The 26,148-nt window shown below is 36.2% G+C and overlaps 1 protein-coding gene across 16 annotated transcripts in view; it reads right to left on the reverse strand.

Annotated features, from left to right (window-relative positions):
- CAB39L (calcium binding protein 39 like) overlaps nucleotides 1-26,148 on the reverse strand; it is a 112,281-nt gene that overhangs the window by 47,903 nt on the left and 38,230 nt on the right. For 8 of the 16 annotated variants that reach the window (XM_048215478.2, XM_048215475.2, XM_057308811.1 and 5 more), the window contains 3 exons: nucleotides 22,358-22,556; nucleotides 9,241-9,382; nucleotides 6,327-6,491 (listed from right to left, as the gene is read on the reverse strand). In XM_048215478.2, the coding sequence (XP_048071435.1) occupies nucleotides 6,327-6,491; nucleotides 9,241-9,351 (276 nt within the window). In that variant the 5' untranslated portion in view covers nucleotides 9,352-9,382; nucleotides 22,358-22,556. Of the gene's footprint in view, nucleotides 1-6,326; nucleotides 6,492-9,240; nucleotides 9,383-22,357; nucleotides 23,030-26,148 lie in introns of those variants that run through there. The other 8 variants (XM_048215483.2, XM_057308814.1, XM_048215476.2 and 5 more) reach the window with 2 other exon arrangements.

The following is a 26,148-nucleotide window of genomic DNA, read 5'->3' on the forward strand; positions in this document are numbered from 1 at the left end:
CTGATTACAATGGGGGCATGGGAAAATTTCTGGGGTGATGGAATTGTTCTATATCACAGAACTGCGTGTTAAAAAGAGAGCATGTTACTGTTTGTAAATTACACATTAATTTTTTAAAAATGAAACATAATTGTAGCCATCGAAGTCATGGACTTCTGTCTTCTGCTCTCCTCTCTCTCTTCTGCTCTGTACGTGTTGGCTTGGGGGAGAGGGGTGGGGAGAGTTGAGGTGGGTAGGGCAAATGTTTGTGCCGAATTTCAGTAGCAGAGCTAGATAGGTAGAGCCGTGTGCAAGGGGTTGGGGGTGGGGAGTGTTCACTGCATGGACGAGTGCTTTGCAGGGGAACAAAATTCAAACTAAACTAATTTACAGATACTGGGAAAGTTTCAGAGAACCCAAACACAGGCTAGCTCAGAATTAGTTGCTCTCAAATTTTTTCAGTATAATTATATTTATACATTACAAGAAATCCAATGCAGAGCTCCTTCCAAACCCCCTGGCCCTGTCTATCTCTCTCCCCATCTTCATTTCTTTCTGTCTTTTCTGCAGGCTGGCTTCCTCCATTTTTTTAGTTTACATGGTAAGAAACCTGACCACTGATGCAGAAATTACATGGAATATGGTTAGCTCCTAGTTAGAGACTAAGGTTCTATCTCAGTTTTAGTTCCAGAATCCTGCAGAATACTCTGGCCCTGCTTTGATCCAATGTCCACTAGTAGGCCAATTAGCTGTGTGTTGGGCAGGGTGTCATGCTGCGTAATAAGGTTGCTCCCACTGTAACTACATGGGTGGGGAAGGAGGGACCCTTCCCCAGAAAGCAGAGGGAATAAAACATTTTGTACATTATACAATGGTGTGAGCAGTCTTTACCTTTATGGCAGGTTACGGTCCTTAAAAAGTATGGTAAGGTCAAACTAAAATGGTCATTGTCTTAATTTTTATAGGGGAATACAACCAATTAACATGTTACACTTTTGATTAAGGGCTTGATGCCAAATACCATTTTAAATCATCCATAAACTATGTACTTTTACAGGATAAGTGTTTCTAAACTTTATATTCATAAGTTTAAGAGTACGAGAGGGTAATGATAACATAAAATTCCATTTAATATGATAGAGTGTTTCCTCACCTGTAATTGTAAATTCTGTAACTTAATTTGTCTAATGACAGGTGCAAACTATATAAACAACCAAAGAGACTCAAGACCAACGAGAATCAATGCCCTACACACATAGTAAGCATTTCAAATTGTTAAATGCATGAAGCACAGTCAAAGCTTATGTCTTAAGGCTTTATGATTTTTCATTCTTACAGTAATAAAACTAAAGGTGAGGGACCACTTTAAAGAGGGCCAAGGTACAGAAAAGGATTTTTAAAAAGGGACAGAAATTTTCAAAAATTTAGGACCATAAAATGGGTAAATGAGAAGCTGATACTGGAGTACTTATTTTGCTGACTTTTTTTTTTTTAATGTAGCAAGAAATAATAATTAGAGATTAAATTATCACAGCAGAAAGTTCTCTGCTTCTTTGCACTGCTTTCTAATTCGGTCTGAACAGATGACTTTGCATGCACCCTAGTTTTGCAAGGCACACCTGCCCTTAAAATGAATGCATCAATAAAATTCATCCTTTGATCTCTTATCACATTGTGTTTCAAAACATCAGAGTCTGAAGCTGTGTCTTGAATAGCAGCCAAACCTCAAGAAACACAGCTCCGAGTTTGATCCTGAGCCCATAAAATCTGAAGAGTTGCAATCTCAGCCACAAGTCTTTTTTTTTTTTTAACTTCATAATAATATGCAGAAGTGGTTCTTTTCTGTCAGCAATTTTAAGGTTCAAAGGATTAAAAATTTATGGTTGTAAAGTAATGAGATTTTCTTTTTAAACAATTTTAACTCAAAGGTCTGCCTGCTCACTAGCCCTTACTCACATACAGTAGGATCCTCTAGCACTTTCCCTACCCTGATGGGCCACTTTGCTCTGGATTCCTGAAGGAGAAATGGGTTTGTCACACAGACTCCCAAGGTAGTTCCTGTACCCAACCTAAGCCACTGCCGTGGCCACCATCACTGCTGTCAGCTCTGGATCCCAAACCCCTGCTCCAAGCTCCTCTCAAGCCTGTTCATGGCCTTGCCTTCTGCCACGAGTTATTTCCTCAACACTCTGTTTATCCCAAGTGTAGAAAACTGCCCCTTCTCCTTCTTCACTCAACCTATACTATTAGTACATAGTTCTTCTATCAAAGGTTTAAGGGTAACAAAGAATAAATATGGTACAGTGCAGAAACAATCTCAAATTGAATTCTATGTATTATTATTATTATTAAAGGCTTATCAATATTCTTTTTTAAAAAAATTATTTATTCATTTGAGAGACAGAGAGAGAGAGAGAGCAAGCAGGGGGAGAGGCAGAGGGAGAGGGAGACAAGCAGACTCCCTGCTGAGCAGGGAGGCAGACACAGGGTTCGATCCCAGGACCCTGAGATCATGACCTGAGCCAAAAATCAAGAGTCTGAACCTCAACTGACTAAGCCACCCAAGTGCCCTGGTTCGTCAGCATTTCTGATCATATTTCTCCTTAAGCTTCTTCCTCTGTCATGGTTCTGGAGTCTCTTTCCCTCACTCCAAAACTTTCTTCTATTTTCCTTCTATTTCCTACTCCTATTGATCTTAGCCAGAGAGGACATTTCTCAAATTTCTGTTACTTTACTCTGCAAAAGGAATCTAAGCTCTTCTCTTTCAGTCTTTTCCTTCCAGACATTGCTTAGAGACCTAACCTTCTACAACTAATAAAAAAGCCCATCTACCCATCTAGGTGTCTTCTAAACAAAAACTCATTTTTCTCTGTAAGGAATACTCCATCCTTTTAGGTTATTTGGTAAAAGCTACAGCCTATACCTAAATAATATATTTTTCTGCCTGTTAAAAACATATACCAGAAATTTTAGTCAAATAACCATTGTACTCTCCAACAAACCCCCAGGAGCGGCTATTCACTTACTAGAATGATTATCGTCACTCTTGAATTATCTTCCAAACAATTTACTAATTCCTCAAGAAAAGTGGCTTATTGCTGGGCTCAGAACATCTTCCTTTGGTCTAATTTCCTTACTTCTTTTTTTTTGTTTAAGATTTTATTTATTTATTTATTTGACACAGAGAGAGACAGCCAGTGAGAGAAGGAACACAAGCAGAGGGAGTGGGAGAGGAAGAAGCAGGCTCCTAGCAGAGAAGCCTGATGTGGGGCTTGATCCCAGGACTCTGGGATCACACCCTGAGCCGAAGGCAGACGCTTAACGACTGAGCCACCCAGGTGCCCCTAATTTCTTTACCTCTGCTTCAATCTCTCATTCTCATGCCTACATTCATTCATTCACTCAACCAACCAGTGTACATGGCACTAGGTGTGGGAAACAGATTCCTAGAACTTAAGATACGTTCAATCCAGAAGGGACTGTAGCAGTTTCACCTATGAACCAGGACCTGAGGAAGACAGAGTTCTGTGTGATTAGAGTGAGCTCTAAAGTTAGGACGAATTTTATCAAGTTGTCACTATCTTATATGGATACTTTAGGCTTGAGATGGAAAGTTGGTGCTTGCAGGCTAACCGTTAGGACCTCCAGTCCATAGAGATACATAGCATATTTTCTGCAAGAAGCTAATAATGCTGCTGCTTTTCTGCAAATATTATATATAGCCAATGGAGTTGAAGTGTCCTCAATTTTAACTGGTTTCCATTTGTTCATTCAACTAAGAAGTATTTATAAGTGTCTATTTTTTATGGGCTTAAGAAAGACAGCTGCATCTACTGAATATCACATTCATTTATTACTATGTTCTAGGCATCATGTCAAATCAGTTCAATGAACAAAGTCAAGAACTGTCTGGTCAATTATACTTCGATAAAGTTGAAAACAAAAAGAACTGTCTGCTCTTTTATTACCACAATAACAGATCTTCATAATGATAGTTGTGAATCAACAGTAAAAAATTATAGCTAGAATATTATTTGGAGAGGGGCAAGTATATAATGTATTTTATAGAGAAAATGTAATCCACAAAAGTAATGTATTTGACTTTCTGCATTTGAAGAATTAACCTTCAGTTACTCAGAAAATGAAAATATTCAGAAAGATACTTCTTTCCTCAAAGATTCCAGAGAGTAGAAGTTCACTCTACTTGATAACATGTAAGTCAACTTTTAGGCAATTGAACGTCTTCATTCAATAATAATTTTTAAAGTGAATTTCCTCTCTAAATTTATTTATTTTCAGTATCCATGTAAAATAAGGGAAACTTGCATAAGTAATTTTTATTGTTCCTGTTTTGTTATCTGAGCAAAGTTATAAGGTACCCAAAGTCTGTCTTGATGTACACCTGGCTCCCTAATTCTCGGATGGCACCTTGAAGCTACACTACTCTGTGGCTTCTCAAGACTTCGCTAGTTCACTGGGCCTGATGACATCTCAGCTCATCCTTCAAAATATAACCATCCTTGATATTCCTTCCAGCATCCAACTGCAAACTGGGCTAATTTCATAAATTAACTCAAGCTAACATATTAATTAATGATAATAATAGCTTAATACATTTCTGCTTTCAGGGAAATCTGCAAAACAATAGGAGATATATAGAAATTTAATACTGTAATCCAAGAATAGGGAGTATTTTTCCCATTTATGATCACTGGCCAATTAAATCTAAAATTGAAGTAATAAAAAAAATCAAGGATTATAACAAAAATAAACTAGCTTACACTTTATTTTGAGGAAGGGAGGAAAATGAGAATATACTATCTGACATTTATGTATGGTCTGCACATGTATTCATTGTTCTTGTATAACATATATACACACATATATTTTTTACTCAGTTTAATATTTAAAACAGTGTTGTAAATTCATACTTTTCCTGTTTTAGAGATGACAAAAGTCAGTCTCAAAGAGGTTACATTACTGACTATCAAACAGCATGGCAGAGACTCTAAACAATTCTAATCCCAGGTATTTTTCCACTATGCACAACTCCTGTAAGTGTTCATAATATCTCATTTGAAACTGAATAAAAGAAACATGAAAATACACAGATGCAATGATAAAACTACATTTCATTCTGCACACGGCCGATTTAAAAATTGAGGAGTAAGATGGGGTGGGACAGTGAGAGAGCCAGGCAAGAGGAAAAAGTAGGCAAAGAGATTATTGAGTAGAAATGTCCAAGATAGAGAATAGGTAAGGGAGGGAACGAAAGAAAAAGGTGTGTCTGAAAGGAAGGGTGAGTTGAAGTCTGGACTCTCTGGGGTCCTCCACTCAGTGTTGTATCCAGCCAGCACACCTGGCTTCACATCTCCACAGCAGTCTTGCTCTGTATTCCTCCTCCTTGGCTCCAGCCAGCCAAAAATCTTCCCCCATTTAAGCCGTCCAGGGAGCTGTGGGCTAGTATTTCCACAGATCCCCAGAGCCCTGACCTTATCTTGGTCTAATCGCTGTAATCACCATAATTAGTTTCCCTTTTACTTCCTCGGTGATAAAACTGAAAGCTACTTCAGAAATCGGCATTTTCTTCCATTTCTGAGAATCAGTGGAAACCGGAGCACTGATGATAGTAACAGAACAACAAACAAATCAAAGCCAAGACTTCCATCACCGAAACAGCCAATGGTCAAACTCGCCTTACAGACACGCTGTTTACCGAAAAACCACTGTTCTCAGTTAGAGATACTGTAGATAATAAAATGCCTACACCTATTCACCACTCACATTTCTAAGTTTTTGTTTTATTTAGTTCCCTTATTATTCAGGTAAATTAGGTGTAACTACTTTCAAAATGAGATAAGTATCCTATATTGCTAGCATTCAACAAACTTCTGAAATCACTGGTATAATCTTTTAATTAAATGAACAGGCCTGAGAGACACTGACTTTGAATCCCAGCTTAGGCTCTTGTGACTGAACAAATTACTTAATAGCTTTGAACTTTAGGTTCTTCATCTATAAAACGAGGCTAATCATATAGTACCAATCACACAGGTAGTTTTAAGAAGGAAAGGAGATGAGTGCTTGGAACTGTACGACATGTAGTAAGCACTCAATGTTATCTCTTACTATTACCATTATTATTAATGGCCACTAAGCTTGCCACCTGGCTGCAGAACACTTAACCATAAGATACCTTCTTACTTTATTAAAGAAATCTGAGAAGTTTTAGAAAAATACTGGGTTTTTATGTAATAGATGAACAGTAATAATAGAAAGTCAAATATTTATGATTATATACACTAAACTTGCAAAGCAGCAGCGTCATCCTTTTACAGAGGGTTTACCTCGAAGTCTATGAGCTGTAGGTCAGCAATCAGTGTCACCAGCAGCCCACTACTGTAGAGCTCTTGTGCGAGCTGGGCCACAGCTTCTGTGGGGGGCTCCTTGTCATTTGTGCCACACAGAATCTCTTTCATTGCTTGCAGTGATTTCGACACTTCCTCTGAAGCCTGGTGACCAAAAAATATGCTCATAGTGAAGAGGAATGAAAATTTTTAGGCCATAAACAAACAAACAAAAAACCCCATTTCTTGAAATCTGCTTATTTATGATCAAAGAACACTGTGCAGTTACAAGCAAACAAAAAACTGTTTCACAGACATTGCTTTTTTTATTTTGGCAAACGTTGCAAAAATTTATTTATATAAAAAAACTCTAGCATTTCTACTTGGTCAAAATAATCGAAACATTCTTCCTTTAAAACATATTCAGACATAGTCTAATCTAGTCATCAGCTATAAATTTTACTCTTAAAAATTAAAATAAAATTACTTGTTTTGAAGACTTATTAGAAGCTACAGGTCTTTATTAAAAGCATTTGTTAAACTTTTTCAACAAATTCCTATTACTCTGATTTTTTAATGGACTATGTAATAAAACTGAATTGTCAAAATGCACAAATTATCAAAACCCATTAAACTTTGTTAATTCACTTGTCTCTCCCACGTAATCATCACCTTTTTTTGCTCTCTATGAAACTTAAAAACAACAACAAATGTTTCTCTTTCTTTTTCTTTTTTTTTTTTAAAGATTTATTTTATTTATTGGACAGAGAAAGAGACAGCCAGCGAGAGAGGGAACACAAGCAGGGGAAGTGGGAGAGGAAGAAGCAGGCTCCCAGCAGAAGAGCCTGACGTGGGGCTTGATCCCAGAACGCAGGATCACGCCCTGAGCCAAAGGCAGATGCCCAACGACTGAGCCACCCAGGCGCCCACAAATGTTTCTATATTGTAAAGAGTAACCGGGAAATCCACAGAAGTAGAAAGTAGATGAGTCGGTACTCAGACCTGGGGAGGGGACAGTGAGGAATGACTGCTAACTGGTACAGGATTTCTTTTGGGGGTTGAGAAACTATTCTTGAATTAGATATTGGCGATGAATGTAGAATTTGTGAGAATACTAAAAATCAGTGAATTGCACACTTTAAAGAGGCGAATTATATGGGATGTGGATTTACTCAATACATCTTTTTAAAATTAATACAGGTGAGCAAAAGAGAACAGGCCAAAAAGTTAACAATTTAATCTGCTGAATATTTTAAAAGAAATATAGTTTTATTACTTTCAAGTATAGTTCTGTACTCATTATGACTGAAGGAAATAAACTAAGGCAAGTTAAATATAAATAAATAATTCACAGTAGCATGATACTGCTTTAAAAAAGTAATTTCCAGATACATCGTAAGATCTGACTGAAACAATCCTTAATTTATTAAAGGTTGGAAGTTTCTTCAAGTGTGAGATTTATCCACATGGACTTTAAATTATATGTAGTTAAGAATCATTATAAAGCAAACATCTGTGTGACCCTAACACAGGTCAAGAACAGAATACTTCCAGAAACCCTGAAGTCAGCGGAATGCAACCTTTTCAACCTAGAAGTAAATATTTTTATGTTTTTGACAACAATCATTTCTTTACTTTTCTTTATAGTTTTCTTACCTGTTTTTGCATCCCTAAACAATGTAGTGTAGCTCTGCCAACTTTGAACTTTTTGGAATAGTACCTGTAACCTTTCATGAGGTGCCTCTTCCACTATCACATGTGTGAGATCTACCCACGCAGCCGCAGGGAGGTGGCAGTGCTCTAATTTTCATTGCTCTCAAGTACGTCACGGATGGCTGGACCACAGTTCATCAGTTCTACCTCTGATGGACATTTAGGTGGTTTCCACTGAGGGGTTATTATGAACAGCGACACATGCACACCCTTTGTACATGCATCCTGGTTATCGCTAGAGTTTATATCTATGAGTATAAACATATTTGACAGGTGATTTGACAGATGACAGGTTTCCAAAGCAGTGACACCAATTTATACTTTATCCCTCCCAGTGGGGAAAGTCCTCGTTGCTCTCCATCCTCGCCAACACTTAGTATCATCAGACATTTTTCATTTTTGCCAAAATAGTGGGTGTGTAATAGGAATGCATGTGGTTTTAATTGGCCTTTTCCTGACTACTCGTGAAAATGAGTATCTTTTTATGTTTTTTTCCCTGTCTTTTGCCATTTAGATTTACTCTTTTATGAAGGTCATTTCTTCTTTCTAACTGAGCCAATATTTGGCTCAATATTACAAGTACACGAGAATTAAAAATACACTTCTACATCCTTTACAAGATGCAGGATAAAAAATAATATTTCTACATCCCTACAAAAATCCAAGATTGTTTATACACTGGGATAGAAAAATACTGTGACCTGAAGGAGATTTATTTTATAGATCTCTTAAGTCTTGCCATAAGCTACCCAGTCACTTTAGAGAGAAACTGAACATGTAGGGTCCAACACCCCATGGAAGAAATAAAATACAAAAAAAAAAAAACAAAAAAAACCCTTACCTATGAGGAAATCCTGCTTAGTAGGACCTTTAAAAAATGTTAAAATGAGGTTGCACTGTTGTAGAAACTATCAGGTGATCTTTAAATAAAAATGTCAGTTTAATATTATATACCAGTGTAACCCCTTAGATTTTTAAGCTCAGTTAGAGTGATCCAAGTTTGGTCAGAGGCTTAAGACAGTGAACCAAGGGTTCAAAGTGAAAGATTCAACAATTGCATAAAACCTGAAATCAATTTACATGTATTTATACAGATCTTATGTGCACATCACAGACCATATTTGGGATTCTTCACCAAGCTTCTACATTGGTTTTTGGTTTTGGAATATATGCATTTGAATAATAATATTTTAGTTCATACCTTGTCAGTTTTTTTGTCTTGCTTTTCCAAAATGGCCAAGTTGTCTTTCAGAGCTTTCACAATTTCTGCTGGATTTTTGTGTGATTTACTAAACAAAGGCATTTTTTTCATCTATAGAAATCTCTTCTTCCAATACAGAATACTTAAAAGAAACAAATAAGCAAACAAGAATCATGAATTTAACTTTTTAAAATTTTTTTCTCAAGTTTTTATTTACATTCCAGTTACTTAATATAAGTGTAATGTTAGTTCGTGGTGTATAATATAGTGATTCAACACTTCCATACATCACCCAGTGCTCGTCACAAGTGCCCTCCTTCATCCCCATCACCTATTTCACCCATTCCCCCACCACCTCCCCTCTCGCAATCATCAGTTTGTTTTCTATGGTTAAGAGTCTGTTTCTTGGTTTGCCTCTCTCTCTCTTTTTTCCCCTTTGCTCATTTGTTTTGTTTCTTAAATTTCACATATGAGTGAAATCATATGGCATGTCTTACTCTGACTGACTTATTTCACTTAGTATAATACTCTAGTTCCATCCATGTTGCCGATGGCAAGATTTCATTCTTTTTATGGCTGAATAATCCTCCATTGTGTATATCTATATACCACATCTTTATCCATTCATCAACTGATGGACACTTGGGCTGCTTCCATAATTTGGCTATCGTGGATAATGCTGCCATAAACATCGGGGTGCAGGTATCCCTTTGAATTAGTCTTTTTGCATTATTTGGGTAAATACCTAGTAGTGTGATTGCTGGACTGTAGGGTAGTTCTATTTTTTAACTTTGTGAGGAACCTCCAACCTGTTTCCCAGTGTGGCTGTACCAGTTTGCAAGCAATTTAACTCTTAATGTGATTAAATTGCTATACTAAAATGTCTTATATGTTTTCAATAACCTTAATTCAGTAATTTGAAACATAAAATGAGTTTCATCAATTTTTACACCAAATTTAAATACATATAAATATTTTAAGACAGGTATTTTAAAAACTTTGCCTAAAAGTTTTTACTCAAAATTAAAAATTTTTTTCTACAACACAAATACAAGGATTAGGGAAAGAGTCCCAATAGGAAAAGGAGTACTTTTACAGAATAAGCGATATTTAACTAGAATTTTTAACTAATGAGAATGCTGCTGCTGCGGCTGACGACGACAGTAACGATGGTGATAGATCAAATAAAACATGTAAAACAAAGTGAGATTAGAGTCCACATACTGTGGTAAGGCAATATTTAATGCTACCCATGACAATCACAAAATCGCAACGTAAAATTTTTAAAAATCTAATCTGTTTTTTATTTACTCTTCAAACATTCAGCTGGCTATACTCACTGAGGAAATGAAGACCACCATGGTGGAGGGTGAGGAAAGTGAGGAAAAGGAGTATTAATTCTTGTTTTTGAGAACATCTATTTACATAGAGCAGAGAAAGCTAAATATAGCTATCATTGCCCTACTGTAATGTAAGTATTTAGGGAGAAAATCATAATTGAAGTCTCCGGTTAGGAGAGGCATAGTCATGTACTTCATAGTTACTGGCAAAAATATTTCAAACCTCACAGAAACATGACATAGTAAATCAAAGTCTTCCATTAAAACAACTGCTCGGGGATAATAAATATATCAGTTTGGTGTATGTTCCTCCTGACTTTTTCATACATATAAAATTAGATATATTTTACAACAAAAATAGAATACTAAACATAGTATTTTGTAACTTTTTCCCACTTTTTATATCTTTTTTTTTTTTAAAGATTTTATTTATTTATTTGGCAGAGATAGAGACAGCCAGTGAGAAAGGGAACACAAGCAGGGGGAGTGGGAGAGGAAGAAGCAGGCTCCTAGTGGAGGAGCCTGATGTGGGGCTCGATCCCAGAACGCCAGGATCACGCCCTGAGCGGAAGGCAGATGCTTAACGACTGCACCACCCAGGCGCCCCCCCACCTTTTATATCTTGAATACCATTCTATGAGTATACATTTAGATCTACTACAATAATTGTACACAATATAGTATTCTATTACATAGATAACACCATGTAATTATTATATGGCAATTTCTTATAAAATTACTATATAATTTATTTTACCAATACCCTATTGACGGACATTTGGGTTAATTCTATTTTTTCTAATATTTTTCTGATTTACAATGATGCTATTAGTCAATGGAGGATATTATACAAATGTGTATACACAAACGTGCACACCAGTGGATAGCAGCACTCTACCTAGCTATTCCTGTGGCATAACCATGGCTATGGTTCCAAATCCCTAATCCTCCTAGATTCCTATTTCCCAAATCTGGTTCCCTAGAACTTCTGTCATTCTGCGAGCTACCTTATATCCTTCCAATAAATTCCTTCAGTATTTGTTGTTTGTAATCAAGAATTCCAATGGGACATATATATGTTATGAAGCAGAAATCAAAACGGTTAGTGTGAATTTTGATGATAAAACAAAAGACTTAAATTGTTGTTTTCAGAAGAAATGCTGTTTTCAACAGGAGTGCCTCAACTCCCCAGTGTGGGGAGACTAAGTGGGAGGGGAATTTGTCCTCTCTTGGGGCAAAGATAAGTTTGAAAAACAAGTTAAGAGACCCCGGTCAGCCTCTAAAGCGGATACTGAAAGTTGACAGAGCATTCAAAGATAAAGCATGTGAAGATCACATGGATTCTCAGTAGGTAGTGTCAGGTTCAAAAAAGAGAGTCGGAGGAATATTGTATCATGTACCTTTATAAAATTCAAAAATAAAATTATAAAGACACTAGATTTTTCTTTAGTAGTTAGCCCTACACATAAATAAATGAAAGTAGAGTATATTTAAAAGCATATGTAATGTGGAAGTAGGGTGGGTGCTGAAACAATCATTAGATAGTTGGGCAGAGCCAGCAAGCTGTTGCTTCTCACCTGAGTGATCTTGGGCACAGGATGTGATCCCCTTAAGGCTCTGTTCTCATCTGTAAATGGAGATGATAACATCTCCCTCTCAGGCTTGTGAGGATTAAAGGTAAGTAGAGTATCCTGCACAGGGCCTTGTATAAGTCAAGTACTCTATAATGTTTAGCTGCTATTATTACAGAAAGTTCTATGACATAATGAATGAATGATTTCGCCAAAGAGAAAGGCATAGTAATTGAGACATGCTATTGTTTTAATTAAGTGTCTTAGACGCAGCTGGCTCCTTGAATCACTTACACATTTTTTTCTTTTAAAAAATATACATTTATTCTTTGAAGGTTAAATATTTAATGTTCAAATACTTAGCATTAAAAGTTTTTTTAAAGCTAAATGCATTTGTGTAATTGTTCTATTTCTTCATGCAGTTCTACTGCACCAAGGAAAAGATAATCAACTGTAAGAATTTCAATTAAATGCTCCCTGACATCAAAATAGAGTACAAATAAGAATATGGTATCATATATATGATATGACATGATTTTTGTCCATTACCTATTGCTCTGCTCAGTTCTCACTATATCAAGCTAATTCTCAGGCTAATTCTGGTAATATTACAAATGTTTTCAGGACTCCCACGTTAACATGGCAGTTAGCCACCATTTCGTGATTTGCTGTCTCTCAACTTTTCATTTGCCTGTTGATTTATTCATTCACTTATTCACTGGACAAACAATCTGAGTACTAAGCAGAGGCACCTTGCTAAATACTTGGGATAGAGCCGTGAACAAAAAAAATACAATCCTTGCTCTTTGGAGCTTATTATTAAACAAAGAAACTAAACATTTTGGGGGCAATGAAATTATATAATAGAGGGAAAAACACACAGTACAATGCCTCTCAATACAGTACTCCTTTTTTGCATTTGCTATTTTCATATTTTAAGTGTACCTATTTACTATAATAACTATAATATAAAATTGTTTATTCATGTTTTAAAACTTCATAGGATCATTCTCCAATTCTGGGATCCATATTATGAGGGAAATCAAGACCTATATCTCCAACTGTGCAGTTCTAGCCCCCGGTCCACTATAAATTACGGTGAAACTCTCCTAACTGCTCTGCTCTCCTCAGACCATAACCAGTTCCACCCCACCCCCAGACTGAACATCTTCCTGCATCACCCTCAAACTCGGGGCTGCCCTTCCTACTCCCTGGGCGACGATGCTGGTCACCTGCATGTGCATCCACCCCAATCACATCATTTACTCCACTAGTCATTTAAAAAATGAGCCAGTACTCAGTACTACCTGCTAAACAAATACAAGGTACTTAAATCCCCCTCTGGTTCTGAGTTGGTAACTGATCCACCATGATTCAGAAATTATCAGCCTTGTCTGGGTGTCATTTGTTCTACCTATAAAATGAGGGGATTCTTTTTTTAAAAAAATTTAACTGTGTTGGGGTGCCTGGGTGGCTCAGATGGTTAAGTGTCTGCCTTCAGCTCAGGTCATGATCCCAGTGTTCTGGGATCAAGCCCCACATTGGGCTCCCTGCTCAGTAGGGAGTCTGCTTCTCCCTCTGCCTCTGCCATTCCCCCTGCTTGTGCTTTCTCACTCTCTCTCTCTCAAATAAATAAAATCTTTAAAAAAATAAAATAGAAAAATAAAAATAAATTTAAAAATTTAACTGTGAATTCACCTAGTCATATCATTTAACTCATATTTTTCCATTTCGTTTATGAAGATATCAAAACAAATCTGCCAAATGTTTTGGGCAAGTCCAGATACATTATATTTATGCTAATACTATTTAGTTATCTAATTTTATTTATTGTATCCCCATGACTTATTTATTTTTTATAACTGGAACTTTGTACTTTTTGACTCCCTCACTCATTTCATCCACCCCCACTCCTACCTCTGGCAACCACCAATCTGTTCTCTGTATCTATGAGCTTGCTTTTTTTTTTAAATCCACTTACAAGTGAGCTCATACAATATTTGTCTTTCTCTATCTGACTTACTTCACTTAGCATAATGTCCTCAAGGTCCATCCATATCGACAAATGGCAAGATTTCATTCTTTTTTATGGGTGAATAATATTTATGAGTGAATTATACATATATAAACACATTTTCTTTATCCACTCATCTACCGATTGGCATTTAGGTTCTTTCTGTTTCTTGGTAAATAATGCTGCAATGAACACGGGGGTGCATATATCTTTTCACATTAGTATTTTTGTTTTCTTCTGATAAATATCCAGAAGTAGAATTACTGGATCACAGGATCCAGTTCTATTTTTAATTTTTTTGAGGAACCTCCATACTGTAAGAGTGGGTTTTTAAAGAAAGAGCATCATCCTTTGAAATTAGCTAGGTTATATACAGTGAGCTCCAGGTGATTCATCACTGGTCCATACCCATTCTAAATCTTTAACTCCTGCTATCTATCCATCATGGCCAAAGAGAACTGCTTAAGGTAGAGACAAAAAGAATGGCAGAGTCCTGATAATGGTGCCTTCTAGGAATAAAAGGGTAGTAGGAATTTTTCCATAAAGTCTACCTAGAGTCTTCAGAATATACATTATATCTCAGCAAAGCAAGAAGCAGGGACAGGAGAAGATGCCATATTAAGTACAACAGACTGACACTAGAGGAATGCCTCTTAAGGACTGAAAACTATGTAGGCTGTGCACACTAACATGCCCTCTAGCATAGCGCAAACAATGGGCCATGCAGCAAACAAATGTCCGTGGACTGACACCTGCCCTGTTGTACTTTTCCATTTTCAAGAGTGAGTAAACAGAATAAACAACAAATAATGTAGGTTCTATTAAAAAAAGAGAGAGAGAGCAGCCCAAGAAAGAGGAGAAACGCCCTGTGGACTTAGACAGGAAAGGTTGCTTCCAAAATTAATTCTCTGTAGGAGACAGAACAGACATAAGTGACAAAAAAAAAGAAAAGGATTTAAACTAAAAGCTGGCCAAGATAAAAGATCAAAAACACATACATATACACACATACACAGATAACACCCCAAATACAGCACGGTAATCCAAATCTTCACAGAGCAGAAATGACCCCATGGAAAATTGACTAAGGACAACTGAAAGGTAAAAAATGAGTCAGACTACATTTATTCATTCAAAAAATATTTACTGAACACCTATAAATATGTATATTACAGAGATACGGAAAAGATAAAGTTATCCTATAAAAGCAGGTACGTAACAATGGGGGGAGGTGGAGGAAGCCAACAAGAACAAAAAATCTAAAAAATGAAGCAGAAGCAAAAAAGATGTAACAGCTTAAGCAGAAAAAAGATCTAAACCTAGTCACTTAAAGAGCTCTTCTAGTTGAGATTAATGGTGACCCCCCAAATTCAGTGTCTTGTGGTTTTTAAAACAAACAAACATTATACTCTCAGAGCTCATTCCTACAAAATGACCTTAACAGCAACGAAGGACAAAAATCAAGTTGCCTTTGAACTTCCCTAAAACTAAATGTCATCAGAACAAAGAGAAAACCTACAGAGTTCTGAAAGAGAGAGTCCATAGCCTCGTAATTGAATCTCTAGCCAACACATTTATGTATGAACAGATTGTGTATGCTTACTAAAAATTTTATAAAAAGATGAGATGGAATCAAGCCCACAAGAGTTCAACAAAATAAATGCTAAAAATCAGAAATAATTCTTGAAAGGAAGCCTTGATATTGTTGGTAGGACATGTGGGAGGGTGAGAATCTACAATTATAATTAATTCAAAGGGGAATAAAAATAAGTAAGAATTCAAGTTAAAAAGGAAACCACCCCAAAAATCTCCAAGAAAAGAAGGATGGAAATAATAGCAATAGAAGCTGGAATTAAATGAATCAGAAAAGTAAAAGAAAAAAATCTTTGGTAGCTATTAGGTCCCTGTTTCTTGTGGTGATAGACCTGTCTGCTCTACTTCCCATCCCACCCTACCCAAAGGGTGGGAACATGACCCAGGCATAGCCAGAGTATTCCTTCCACTGCCCTGGCTATGGCAGTTGGCTCACAAGTGAATTGTGACACCATCAAGCTAATCAAAATGCTTCAACAGGACTTTTCCCTTAGGTATTCTAATTTGATTAAAATACATGGGGCATATAGAAGAAATAGAGAATAGCACAACAAGTTCCTGTGTATTTACCGCCCAGCTTCAAACACAAAGAAACAACTGAAGCAACCCCCTTGGTGCATCTCCCTGATCCCATCCCCCTCTGGCTCATACTGGTGGGAATATTACTTGGACATTAATTTAGCAATACGGATCTTCAATGTTCACAACCTCTGATTTAGTAGTAATTCTTGCTTCTGGCAATCTGTCTTAACAAAATAAACTAAAATAAGGGCTATCTTTGTAACATTTTAAAAAACATTTTAACATCTCTGAAATTTAGGTGTTTCTTACAGCTGAGGGGATTTTACCCTACTTAGCAGTTTTTCCTTTCTCTCTTAGTGGTTATACAAAGTATATGACTTACAGCCAATGGCTTCTTAGATTTGATGAAATGCAGTCTTTGGCTATGAAAATGTTTGCAAAGAATGTGAAATAAAACTGAAATGTTGTTAAAAACAGTACCCCATACTATAGAACTATTTAAAAGCAAACAAAACACAAGTACACAAAACCTATGCAAAGAAAAAATACTTTACAAAAGTTAATGGTGATTGTCTCTGGGTAATTGGCTTATGGATGCTAAATTTTCTTTTTCCTTCAAATTTTCTGTGTTTTTCCGAACTTTGTTTAATAGGTCATGCAAATGCTTTTATAATGGAAATACCTTCTCACAAATGATATTTTTAATGACTAAACAACTGTGTTTTAAAGTTCAAACTGTGGAATATCTGATCACCATGTCTTTTCAAAGCATTAGTCAAACAAATATGATTTCTGTTACTCTGGCTATGAAATTTCATAAAGAGTAGAACTTGGCTCAGAATCTGGAGAGAAAGCCAAAAAAAATTATTCAGCTCTGCTCCCAGGGAACTCAGGCCCTGTAGACTTTGTAGTAGATTTTGGCAGCATTCCCTTTTCTAATACACAGTAAAATATTTCATATACCTAACTTATGTGTGAGCGTCATTAAAGATGGCCCAAAGTCAATCACTTTAGTGAGTCATCTGAATATGTTCAGTGACATAAGTGCAGAGGAGTGTTTACAGGGGAAGAGGAAAGGGGAAACTGGGAGAAAAGGTCATTTGGGACATTCAATTCCCTTGTTTTTATTCCTTAAAATATTTAAAGGAAAATAAATGTCTATCTCTAAATGACTAATGAGTATCTCCAGGCCTTTATGTTTAACCTCCAATTGTACTGTTCAAAAATAGTTCTGATTTCAAAGGTTTCCCACAAAACTTTAAGAGAGTGAGAAATTTATCTCTGAAGCCAAGAAAATTTTCAAGATTTCCATAGGTAAAACTATAAAAAGTAACCAAACTTCTAACTCACTGTAACAAAGCCAAATCAAAAATGAGCCTTTTTTCCTTTCACATAAGCTTATTTTACAATCAACAATGAGTGAGACAGGAACATTTCCAAAATTTTCTTAGAGCTTGCTAATTTAAACTTAAGGCGTAAGTACCTTCTCTTAAACTAAAAAAATTAAAATAAACTTAGGTACTACATTAAAAAAAATCACAAAATTTCAGGAAACACCATTCTTTTATCTGCATTCCAAATTGAACTCACAGATAGAAATGATACAATCAAAGTGCATCTGTGGCAGATAACTGGGCCTGTAAGATTCATTTTTAAAAAACTAATGAAATAGAGGTTACATTAGTGCATGCATTTGTCAATATTCATTTAACAGTTCTCTTTAAATGGGTGCATTTGATTTAAGGTATATTTTAAAACTGAAAAGCATACCTACAGGTTCTACTGTATTTGCCATACCCAAGTAGTCACCTCTCCCCCCACTGACATCATAATTTAGAAGTGCCTTCTCAGATATAATAAATTACAAAGCATATCATTCTAGTTATACATGTTATGACACCAAATCCATTATAGAGCATATACGTCAAAGTATCATCCAGTCAATGTCTTCTATCCTTCAATGATTCTATTTTTAAATACATATGCTAAATGTAATTAGAAGCCACTACAATTAAATATTTCACTAGAAAACCTATAGAAATGAGTGAAAATCTGTAGACAATAAAGTATAAATAAGGACTTTCACTGATCATTCTTTTTTTTTTAAGATTATTTTATTTGAGATAGAGTGAGAGAGAGACAGAGCACAAGCAGGGCAGAGAGGCAGAGGGAAAAGCAGACTCCCCACTGAGCAAGGAGCCCAATGTGGGACTCGATGCCAGGCCCCTGAGATCATGACCTGAGCTGAAGGCAGACGCTTAACTGACTGAGCTACCCAGGTGCCCAATTCACTGATCATTCTTTCTCTCAGTTCAAAATGACTAAGAATGATTTTGTTTTTATAATTTTTATTAACACAGTTTGAAGGAGATCTTTACTAAAAACGGACAATTTACATAGAAATAGAAAATTCATGAGAAGTTTTAATGCATCCTCATTCATCTGGAAGCCTTGGTCAGACTTACATTGGAATAAAAACTCTTTCATAAGAAGAAAAACCCATGTCCTTGGGAACTACTCCTGAATTCTAATGTATTGTAACCACCGAAATAATTTAAAAATAGAATTAGTACATGAAGTTAGGAAGACATACAACTCCTAATTTCTTTGCTGTTATAAATAATAACCTACTAGACTACTATTCCAGGAAAAACCATTAGTAACTTCATTCATTAGGTTCATAGTAATTCTGCTGACAGCTCCAGTCACTTGTCAGAGCTAAAATTTTCTACATCTATTAACTACTAGTGATTGTCAATGAGTGATACTTCTAGATTAGAATTTCACAATCTCAATTTATAGCAGAGGTCTGAAGCTAGGTCAGGGTTCTCAAAAACTAGTACCAAACTTCTAACTCACTGTAACAAAGCCAATCAAAGCATCAGATCTCACTGAAATTCACAAATGGTTATTCTTCACAACAGAATTATCAAGGGAAGTGCAAAATTCACTTTTTTTTAGTCTTCCCTGTAAGCACATACATATTATACATAACAGTCATTGCATTTTGGTTAGATATTATTATTGTTATTAAAACAAGGTTTATAGTTTTGAAATAGAACAAAGGAAGTATTCCTGAATCAAATGGAAAAGGTTTTCTGTCACTAAAAGTCACCTAAGATAAGTGTACTATGCATTCATTGTATTGTTTATTTCATTATATATATTTATTACACTACCAACTTTTACATTTTGTACTACAGTACCTTAGAGAAACTTTCAGGACCAGTGTAACTAAACTTAATTTAGATAGACCTCATTTCAGTTTTCCGAACAGGCCACACTTCTTCACAGGGGTCCAAGCATACTTATGCAAATACATAAAGCTGACACCTTCCTTCAGAATGTCCCACGCACTCCAGATACCAAGCTTGTAAACTGCCTTCCCTCATCACCATCCCTGCTCATTCAGGGCTGCCACCAAGTCATACCAAGGTCTTCCCTCGTTCTATTAATATTAGGCTGATTCTGCACTACTATCGCTCTGTTTGTGTCTCACAATTCAATCGATACTTGTCAGGCCATATCTTTCTCATAATGAAGACCACGTGCCTCTAAGCCCCTTTCCTTTTTTTGGACATCTTGGAACAATTACTCAGTTTTCATTTTTGTGAATCAAAGAAAATGTTTAGTCCTCATCTAGTAACTATTAGGTACCTACTTATGTGCCACTGGACTAGACTTCAGAAATGGGTGCTAAGCATAAAAGCAATGGCTAGAAATAGGCTGATAGCAAGGAAAATAAAAATCGTGAACTGTAACATGAGATTAGATCTCATACAGGGTGTGCAAATCAACCTTGGAAGCTCTTTAAAGTACCTAGAAGTCCTGTTTATAAGCCTCCTTCCAAAAACCCATCCATCTCATTAAATTTGCTTTTCTTCAAGCATTCATATCTAGGATAAATAAAAATGTTTTATTCAACACAATTGTTTTTAAATTTAGTTTTATGAGTAGAATCGATTTCCTACTATTTTTCAGGGTGGCAATGGTTTTTCTTTTTTTTTTTTTCCTTTCTTTTTTTTTTTTTTTAAAGACCCTACCTATTTAACAGAGAGAGAGAGAGCACAAGCAGGGGGAGTGGCAGGCAGAAGGAGAGGAAGAAGCAGACTCCTCCGCAGAGCAGGGAGCCCAATGTGGGGCTCAATTCCAGGACCCTGGGATCATGACCTGAGCCAAAGGCAGTCGCGTAACCGACTGAGCCACCCAGGTGCCCCGGCAATGGTTTTTCTATAGTGTGACTAAAATCTATTCTTAGACCATAATAAAAGTCAAACAATCATTTATTAAATTATTTTCCAGGGAAGATGGGTCCTAAATCCCAACAACCCACTCACAATAAACTTCTGAATTACAAAACATTTGCAAACTGGGAATGACTTGTTCTTTACTGTCATATTTACATTCCTATGGGCTTAAGAAATGATGCCACCACGAAGGTAATACCAGTGACTTAACAGTTAAAAATTAGGGGCACCTGGGTGGCACAGCGGTTGAGCGTCTGCCTTCGGCTCAGGGCGTGATCCCGGCGTTGTGGGATCGAGCCCCACATCAGGCTCCTCCGCTATGAGCCTGCTTCTTCCTCTCCCACTCCCCCTGCTTGTGTTCCCTCTCTCACTGGCTGTCTCTATCTCTGTCAAATAAATGAATAAAATCTTTAAAAAAAAAAAAAACAGTTAAAAATTAAAAAATTATTCTGACAATTGTGAGGCTGTGTGCAAATCTTCCATTAGTCTAAGACCGAGTATGGGAACTTCTGTAAAGAAGAAAAGTTGGTTTGTGATATTATCTTTATTTTATTTACTTCTGACTTTAAGTGCAAGATACTGGTCTGGAAAAGGTTTCCCAAAACCAGCTGAGTTTCTTCTTATACATAAGTGAAAGGCATGGAAAAAAAAAAAAAAAACACCCACAAAACAAAACCTGTTCTACAGGCTTCTGTACACATAGAGGAAATACAGCCATTTTATATATTATGTCTAGGGGATAAACCCTTTCGAAATGTTTACTGACACTCTATTGAAGTTTTCATTTCAGCTAAGCTGTTCCGCCTTAAAGGACTCACTTGAATCACTAACTAAGGACATATTTTTTGATGCTGGTAGAGAGTAAATTAGAAAATTTGCTTAGAATGGTGCATCTCTATGCAATGACTCAGTTTAGCAGCTAACAATATATATTTCCTTCCTCCCACAGAGGAATGATTACGTGTCTTCCACTGATGCCTTTAAAAAGACATAAAAAATTAGTATACAATGTCCTATGTTAAGGTTCTACAAATGAAGTTTCTCTTGGAATGTGAATACATATTTTACTAGTTTATTTTTCTTTTCTCTGCTGTACTGCTTGCATACATATATGCATCTGGCTATAACGTTCTTCAGCAGAACAACAATGTTAAATGAGAGCCTGGTATCAATGATAAGAACAAAATAACTGTTCGAATCCTTAATTTGAAGTCAATGTACATTTATTTTGTGTCAAATGGTAAATTTGATATGTAAACTATCTAATTTTTATATTCATTACAGAACTTTGAAAAAATCATGTGTCACTTATTGGATCTAACAGAAGCATTCAACATTTAAATTATATGTCCTTTTAATTAATGGTATCATTAACACTTCTATTTGAATTATGAGAGAAGGGTGTAACTTATAATAATTGAGAATACCAAATGTCACAATGATTATTTTAAATTTACTGATAAAAGAAAGAGATAACTTTTGAATTTTCATGCAGTTGAAAAGGAAACATGAAAAATGGTATACTGCCACTATTTTATTTTTGGAAACTCTTTGTAAATAAAAACCCATTTCCAAAATAAGATATTCCATGGACACAGAATAGTTGGTAATGGTTCAAGTGCCTTAGGCAACAGAGAAGCATTGTTTTCTAGTTGTTGTTTTTTTAAACCTCTCCTAGTAACAGCAGTTCATCATGCACAAAGAAACAAGGTAACTACATGATTTAAAATGAATATATAAGCAATAACTGTAAAACCTAAGTGAAAACTGAAGTTTACCATATTAATTCCATTTCTATGAACTGGTATAGATAACCTGGCTGATACTCACCAAATGTTATAGAAATGTCCAGGCTTGTCTAAGCAACAAAAAGTAGACACATGGTGAGGTGCTGAAGACAGCTCTCTCGTGGGCTCAAAGCATTTTACATGAAGTAGCTTTATCTTCCATTTAATAGAGGGTGCCTCCAGTTACCAAAAGCGCTGCACAGAGAAGAGTTTCCACAATCCCGTCTTGACTTTCTCTCTCTCTTTGAAGAGTAACAGTTACCACCGGAAAACATTAGCAGAAAATGATCACTTGAACACTCGCACAGGGCAGCTGTAAATTTCCACTCTCTTTGCTTGCTCTCAGATTCCAAGCCTTGCTTGTCTCTTAATCTGTCACAGGCAGTTCTGTTTCTGGTCAGACCAGCTTGCTTCTGCCTTCTCCTCTCCCTCTCAAACGCACTCTTTTAGATACATACCACACAGTAACAGCTCCCTCTTTTTCTTCCTCCCTCCCAATTGTGCGTCACAAGAATGTGTGTAAAGCAATTAAGCTGAGGCAAATTTAAATCTTGCTCCCTGCCACCCAAAACAGCCTAGGGATAAACAAAATATTTTTCTCACTGCATTTTTTTCCCCTCTAAGTCCTATCGTAGCTCATGTATGGAGTTTTGTCCACAGATTAAAATGGCCTGACAGTGCTGTTTAAAAATGTAAATAAAAGTTTCTAACAAAGGTGTGTTGATAGTGATAATAACAGCTTCATTTGCTAATATGTTAGTTTCTCAGGGAAGATACTGATTCCCAATCATAATAAAAGTGTAGCAAGGAAATACTCAAGTATCATGAATTTAATCTTCAGATTTTAAAAAGGAAAATTATAAAATTTATATATTTATTATAAATTATAAATATTTATAATTTAATTTTAAGTGTGTGAAAGTTTAACGTATTTTAAAATATGGCATATTTTGAAACTTAGATCCAACATTTGCAGTTATAAAAGGGAAAATTACAAAGAACACAGAAAAATACTGACACCAAAAATATTAAGTAGAACAGCTTATTCTATTTATGTGCAAACCAAATATAATTACTTTGTTTAGAAGTTCCCCTCCCTCCACATACACACACACAAACATTGGTCAGGATGCATAATATCTCTTCAGTGAGAATTTAAAAGGCTTAAGAGTATTTAAAAAACACATTTTTTCATTATAACACATGTATAATTATAAAGTAAAATACCTTAAAATTATGGATCTCTGCAAAATTTGAGAATGAGGAATTAGGTAGAAAGCTAAGTGGGATGGTTGGTGACAGGCTTAGATGGCATTTGTAGGATTCTCTGGAATTAGGAGGCAATGTACTCAGCTTGGAATATATGCTGACCCTGTGAGACTGCTAGTCAGAGCCTGCTTTATTTAGAGTTTTCTGTTCCAGTCCCACAGCCTCAAAGGCTTTCAGGTTCTGTCTCCCACTGTATGTTTCCAATCAAAAGTCTCAGGCTCTTCTGATGACAGATCTCTCAATTACAGAACTGACAGTAGTTAGTAGACCTATTATGTTTTAATCTTATTCTCTGCAGAACTAAAGCATCTCTAAGAATATAAGCTCAAATAAAGTGCAAGGCAAAAATCTATAAATAGTTGGTTATTACCCTTAAGAAAAACAAGCAAATAAATAAAGCTTGGCTTTATTTTAATCTATATATCATGTGTTTATATTCCCTAATATACACATATATTGATTTAAAATATGTACTTCTTAAGGTGGTTCATTTAAAGTCACTTTTATTTATTTATTTTTAAAGATTTTATTTATTTACTGAGAGAGAGAAGGAGGGAGAGAGAGAAATCATGAGGTGGGGGAGAGGGGCAGAGGGAATCTCAAGTGGAATCTCAAACAGACTCCGCACCGCACCATGAACCCAGAGCTGGGAGCCAGATGAGGGCTTGATCTCACAATCCGAGATCATGATCTGAGCCCAAATCATGAATCAGATGCTTAACCGACTAAGCCACCCAGGCACCCCTAAAGTAGACTTTTAAAACTTAAATATATCATTAGGTAATTTGGTTCTTAACACCTAAGAAATAGGCACCAAAGAAGACTAGAAATTAGTCTGCCAATTATTCCTTTAATTTGTAGTTTTGTAAAACTTAAGAGTTTTATTTCCTACTTAAAAAAAAATGTTAAATGGGCATTATCTTAAACCACCAGGGGGTGATTAGTAGTAAGTGCCTTGTATCTTCCTGAGTCAAGATTATACTCAAAGAGGGGCGCCTGGGTAGCGCAGTCGTTAGGCGTCTGCCTTCAGCTCAGGGCGTGATCCTGGCGTTGCGGGATCGAGTCCCACATCGAGTCCCACATCGGGCTCCTCGGCTGGGAGCCTGCTTCTTCCTCTTCCTCTCCGTCTCCCCTGCTGTGTTCCCTCTCTCGCTGTCTGTCTGTCTGTCTGTCTGTCACATAAATAAATAAAATCTTTTAAAAAAAAAAAAAAAGATTATACTCAAAGAGTTCTGGTATACCTGAAGAAACTCCGAATTAGTTAAGAACAGTGCTTAGAACAACTACGAGGTTAATTTTTTTTAGTCACTTTAACAGTGGAAGACGTTACATCAATCTATGATTCTTTTTTTTTTTAAAGATTTTATTTATTTATTTGACAGAGATAGAGACAGCCAGCGAGAGAGGGAACACAAGCAGGGGGAGTGGGAGAGGAAGAAGCAGGCTCATAGTGGAGGAGCCTGCTGTGGGGCTCGATACCATAACGCCGGGATCACGCCCTGAGCCGAAGGCAGACGCTTAACCGCTGTGCCACCCAGGCGCCCCAATCAATCTATGATTCTAAGGCACAAAATAAACACAAGGTATTCAAAATATACACTAAGACTGACTACACATGATTGTATGTGTTTATATTGGATTTCTACCAAACACCATTTTTAAAAATGCATGCAAAGAAATCACAAGCTATGACCATATATTAACACACAAAAAAAAATCAATAAATTTCCAAAGGGGAAATGGTACAAGTTTCATCCTCTGAAAACAAAATGAGAAAACTAAAAGTTATTTTAAAAAAAATTTTAACATATAAGCAAATATGCTTTAACCAACCCTATTAATACTTGAAAATTTAAAAGTACATTCTTCTAAAAATTATTTGAAAAGAGCAATTAAAAACTACAATTATAGTGGACTGTAATCTGTTTCAGGATATGATGAAGTAATAGGGACTGAATTTACTCTTCTGTCTTACATTAACTTAAAAACTGGGCAAAATCTATAAAACAATGGTTTTTGGACACTGGACACCAGGCAGCTCAGCCCAGTAATCCCTGAGAGAAGGGAAACAAGGTAATTATTGCCCCAGGCTACAGAGCAGGAAGGGGAGCCCAAACAGAGCGTGGCAGTCTTCCTGAGTTAAAGAGACAAGGGTTGAGAATTCCAGAAGGCTAATGTTACTAAAATTCACAGGCCAGAATACCAGAGGAGAGAGTTGCAAAGAGTCCCAGAGATCTGCAGAGGATTCTTTTCAAATCTTCATCTGATAACTGATTAGCACGTCTGTAAGAAAACTTCAAAGACAGGAAAAGAACCAATGGAAAGAATCAGGCTGAAGAATTTGCAGTATTCACACAGGACTGGAAATAGTTCTTGTTCCCAACAGCCAGAGTGAAGAAATTTCATAATATATGGGAAATCAGGCTGAATATTCTGAAAGATATTGCCTTGGCAGTGGGACCAAATTAGCCCTAGATTAAAAGTTGTTCTGGTCCTTCCTTATAGACCTTACAAGCAAGTCCAAAGGATAAAATTCTTCCCAAATAAATTAACTGCATCCTAAAG

The sequence above is a fragment of the Ursus arctos genome, unplaced genomic scaffold, assembly GCF_023065955.2.
Source record: "Ursus arctos isolate Adak ecotype North America unplaced genomic scaffold, UrsArc2.0 scaffold_10, whole genome shotgun sequence".
NCBI classification, from domain to species: Eukaryota; Metazoa; Chordata; class Mammalia; order Carnivora; family Ursidae; genus Ursus; species Ursus arctos.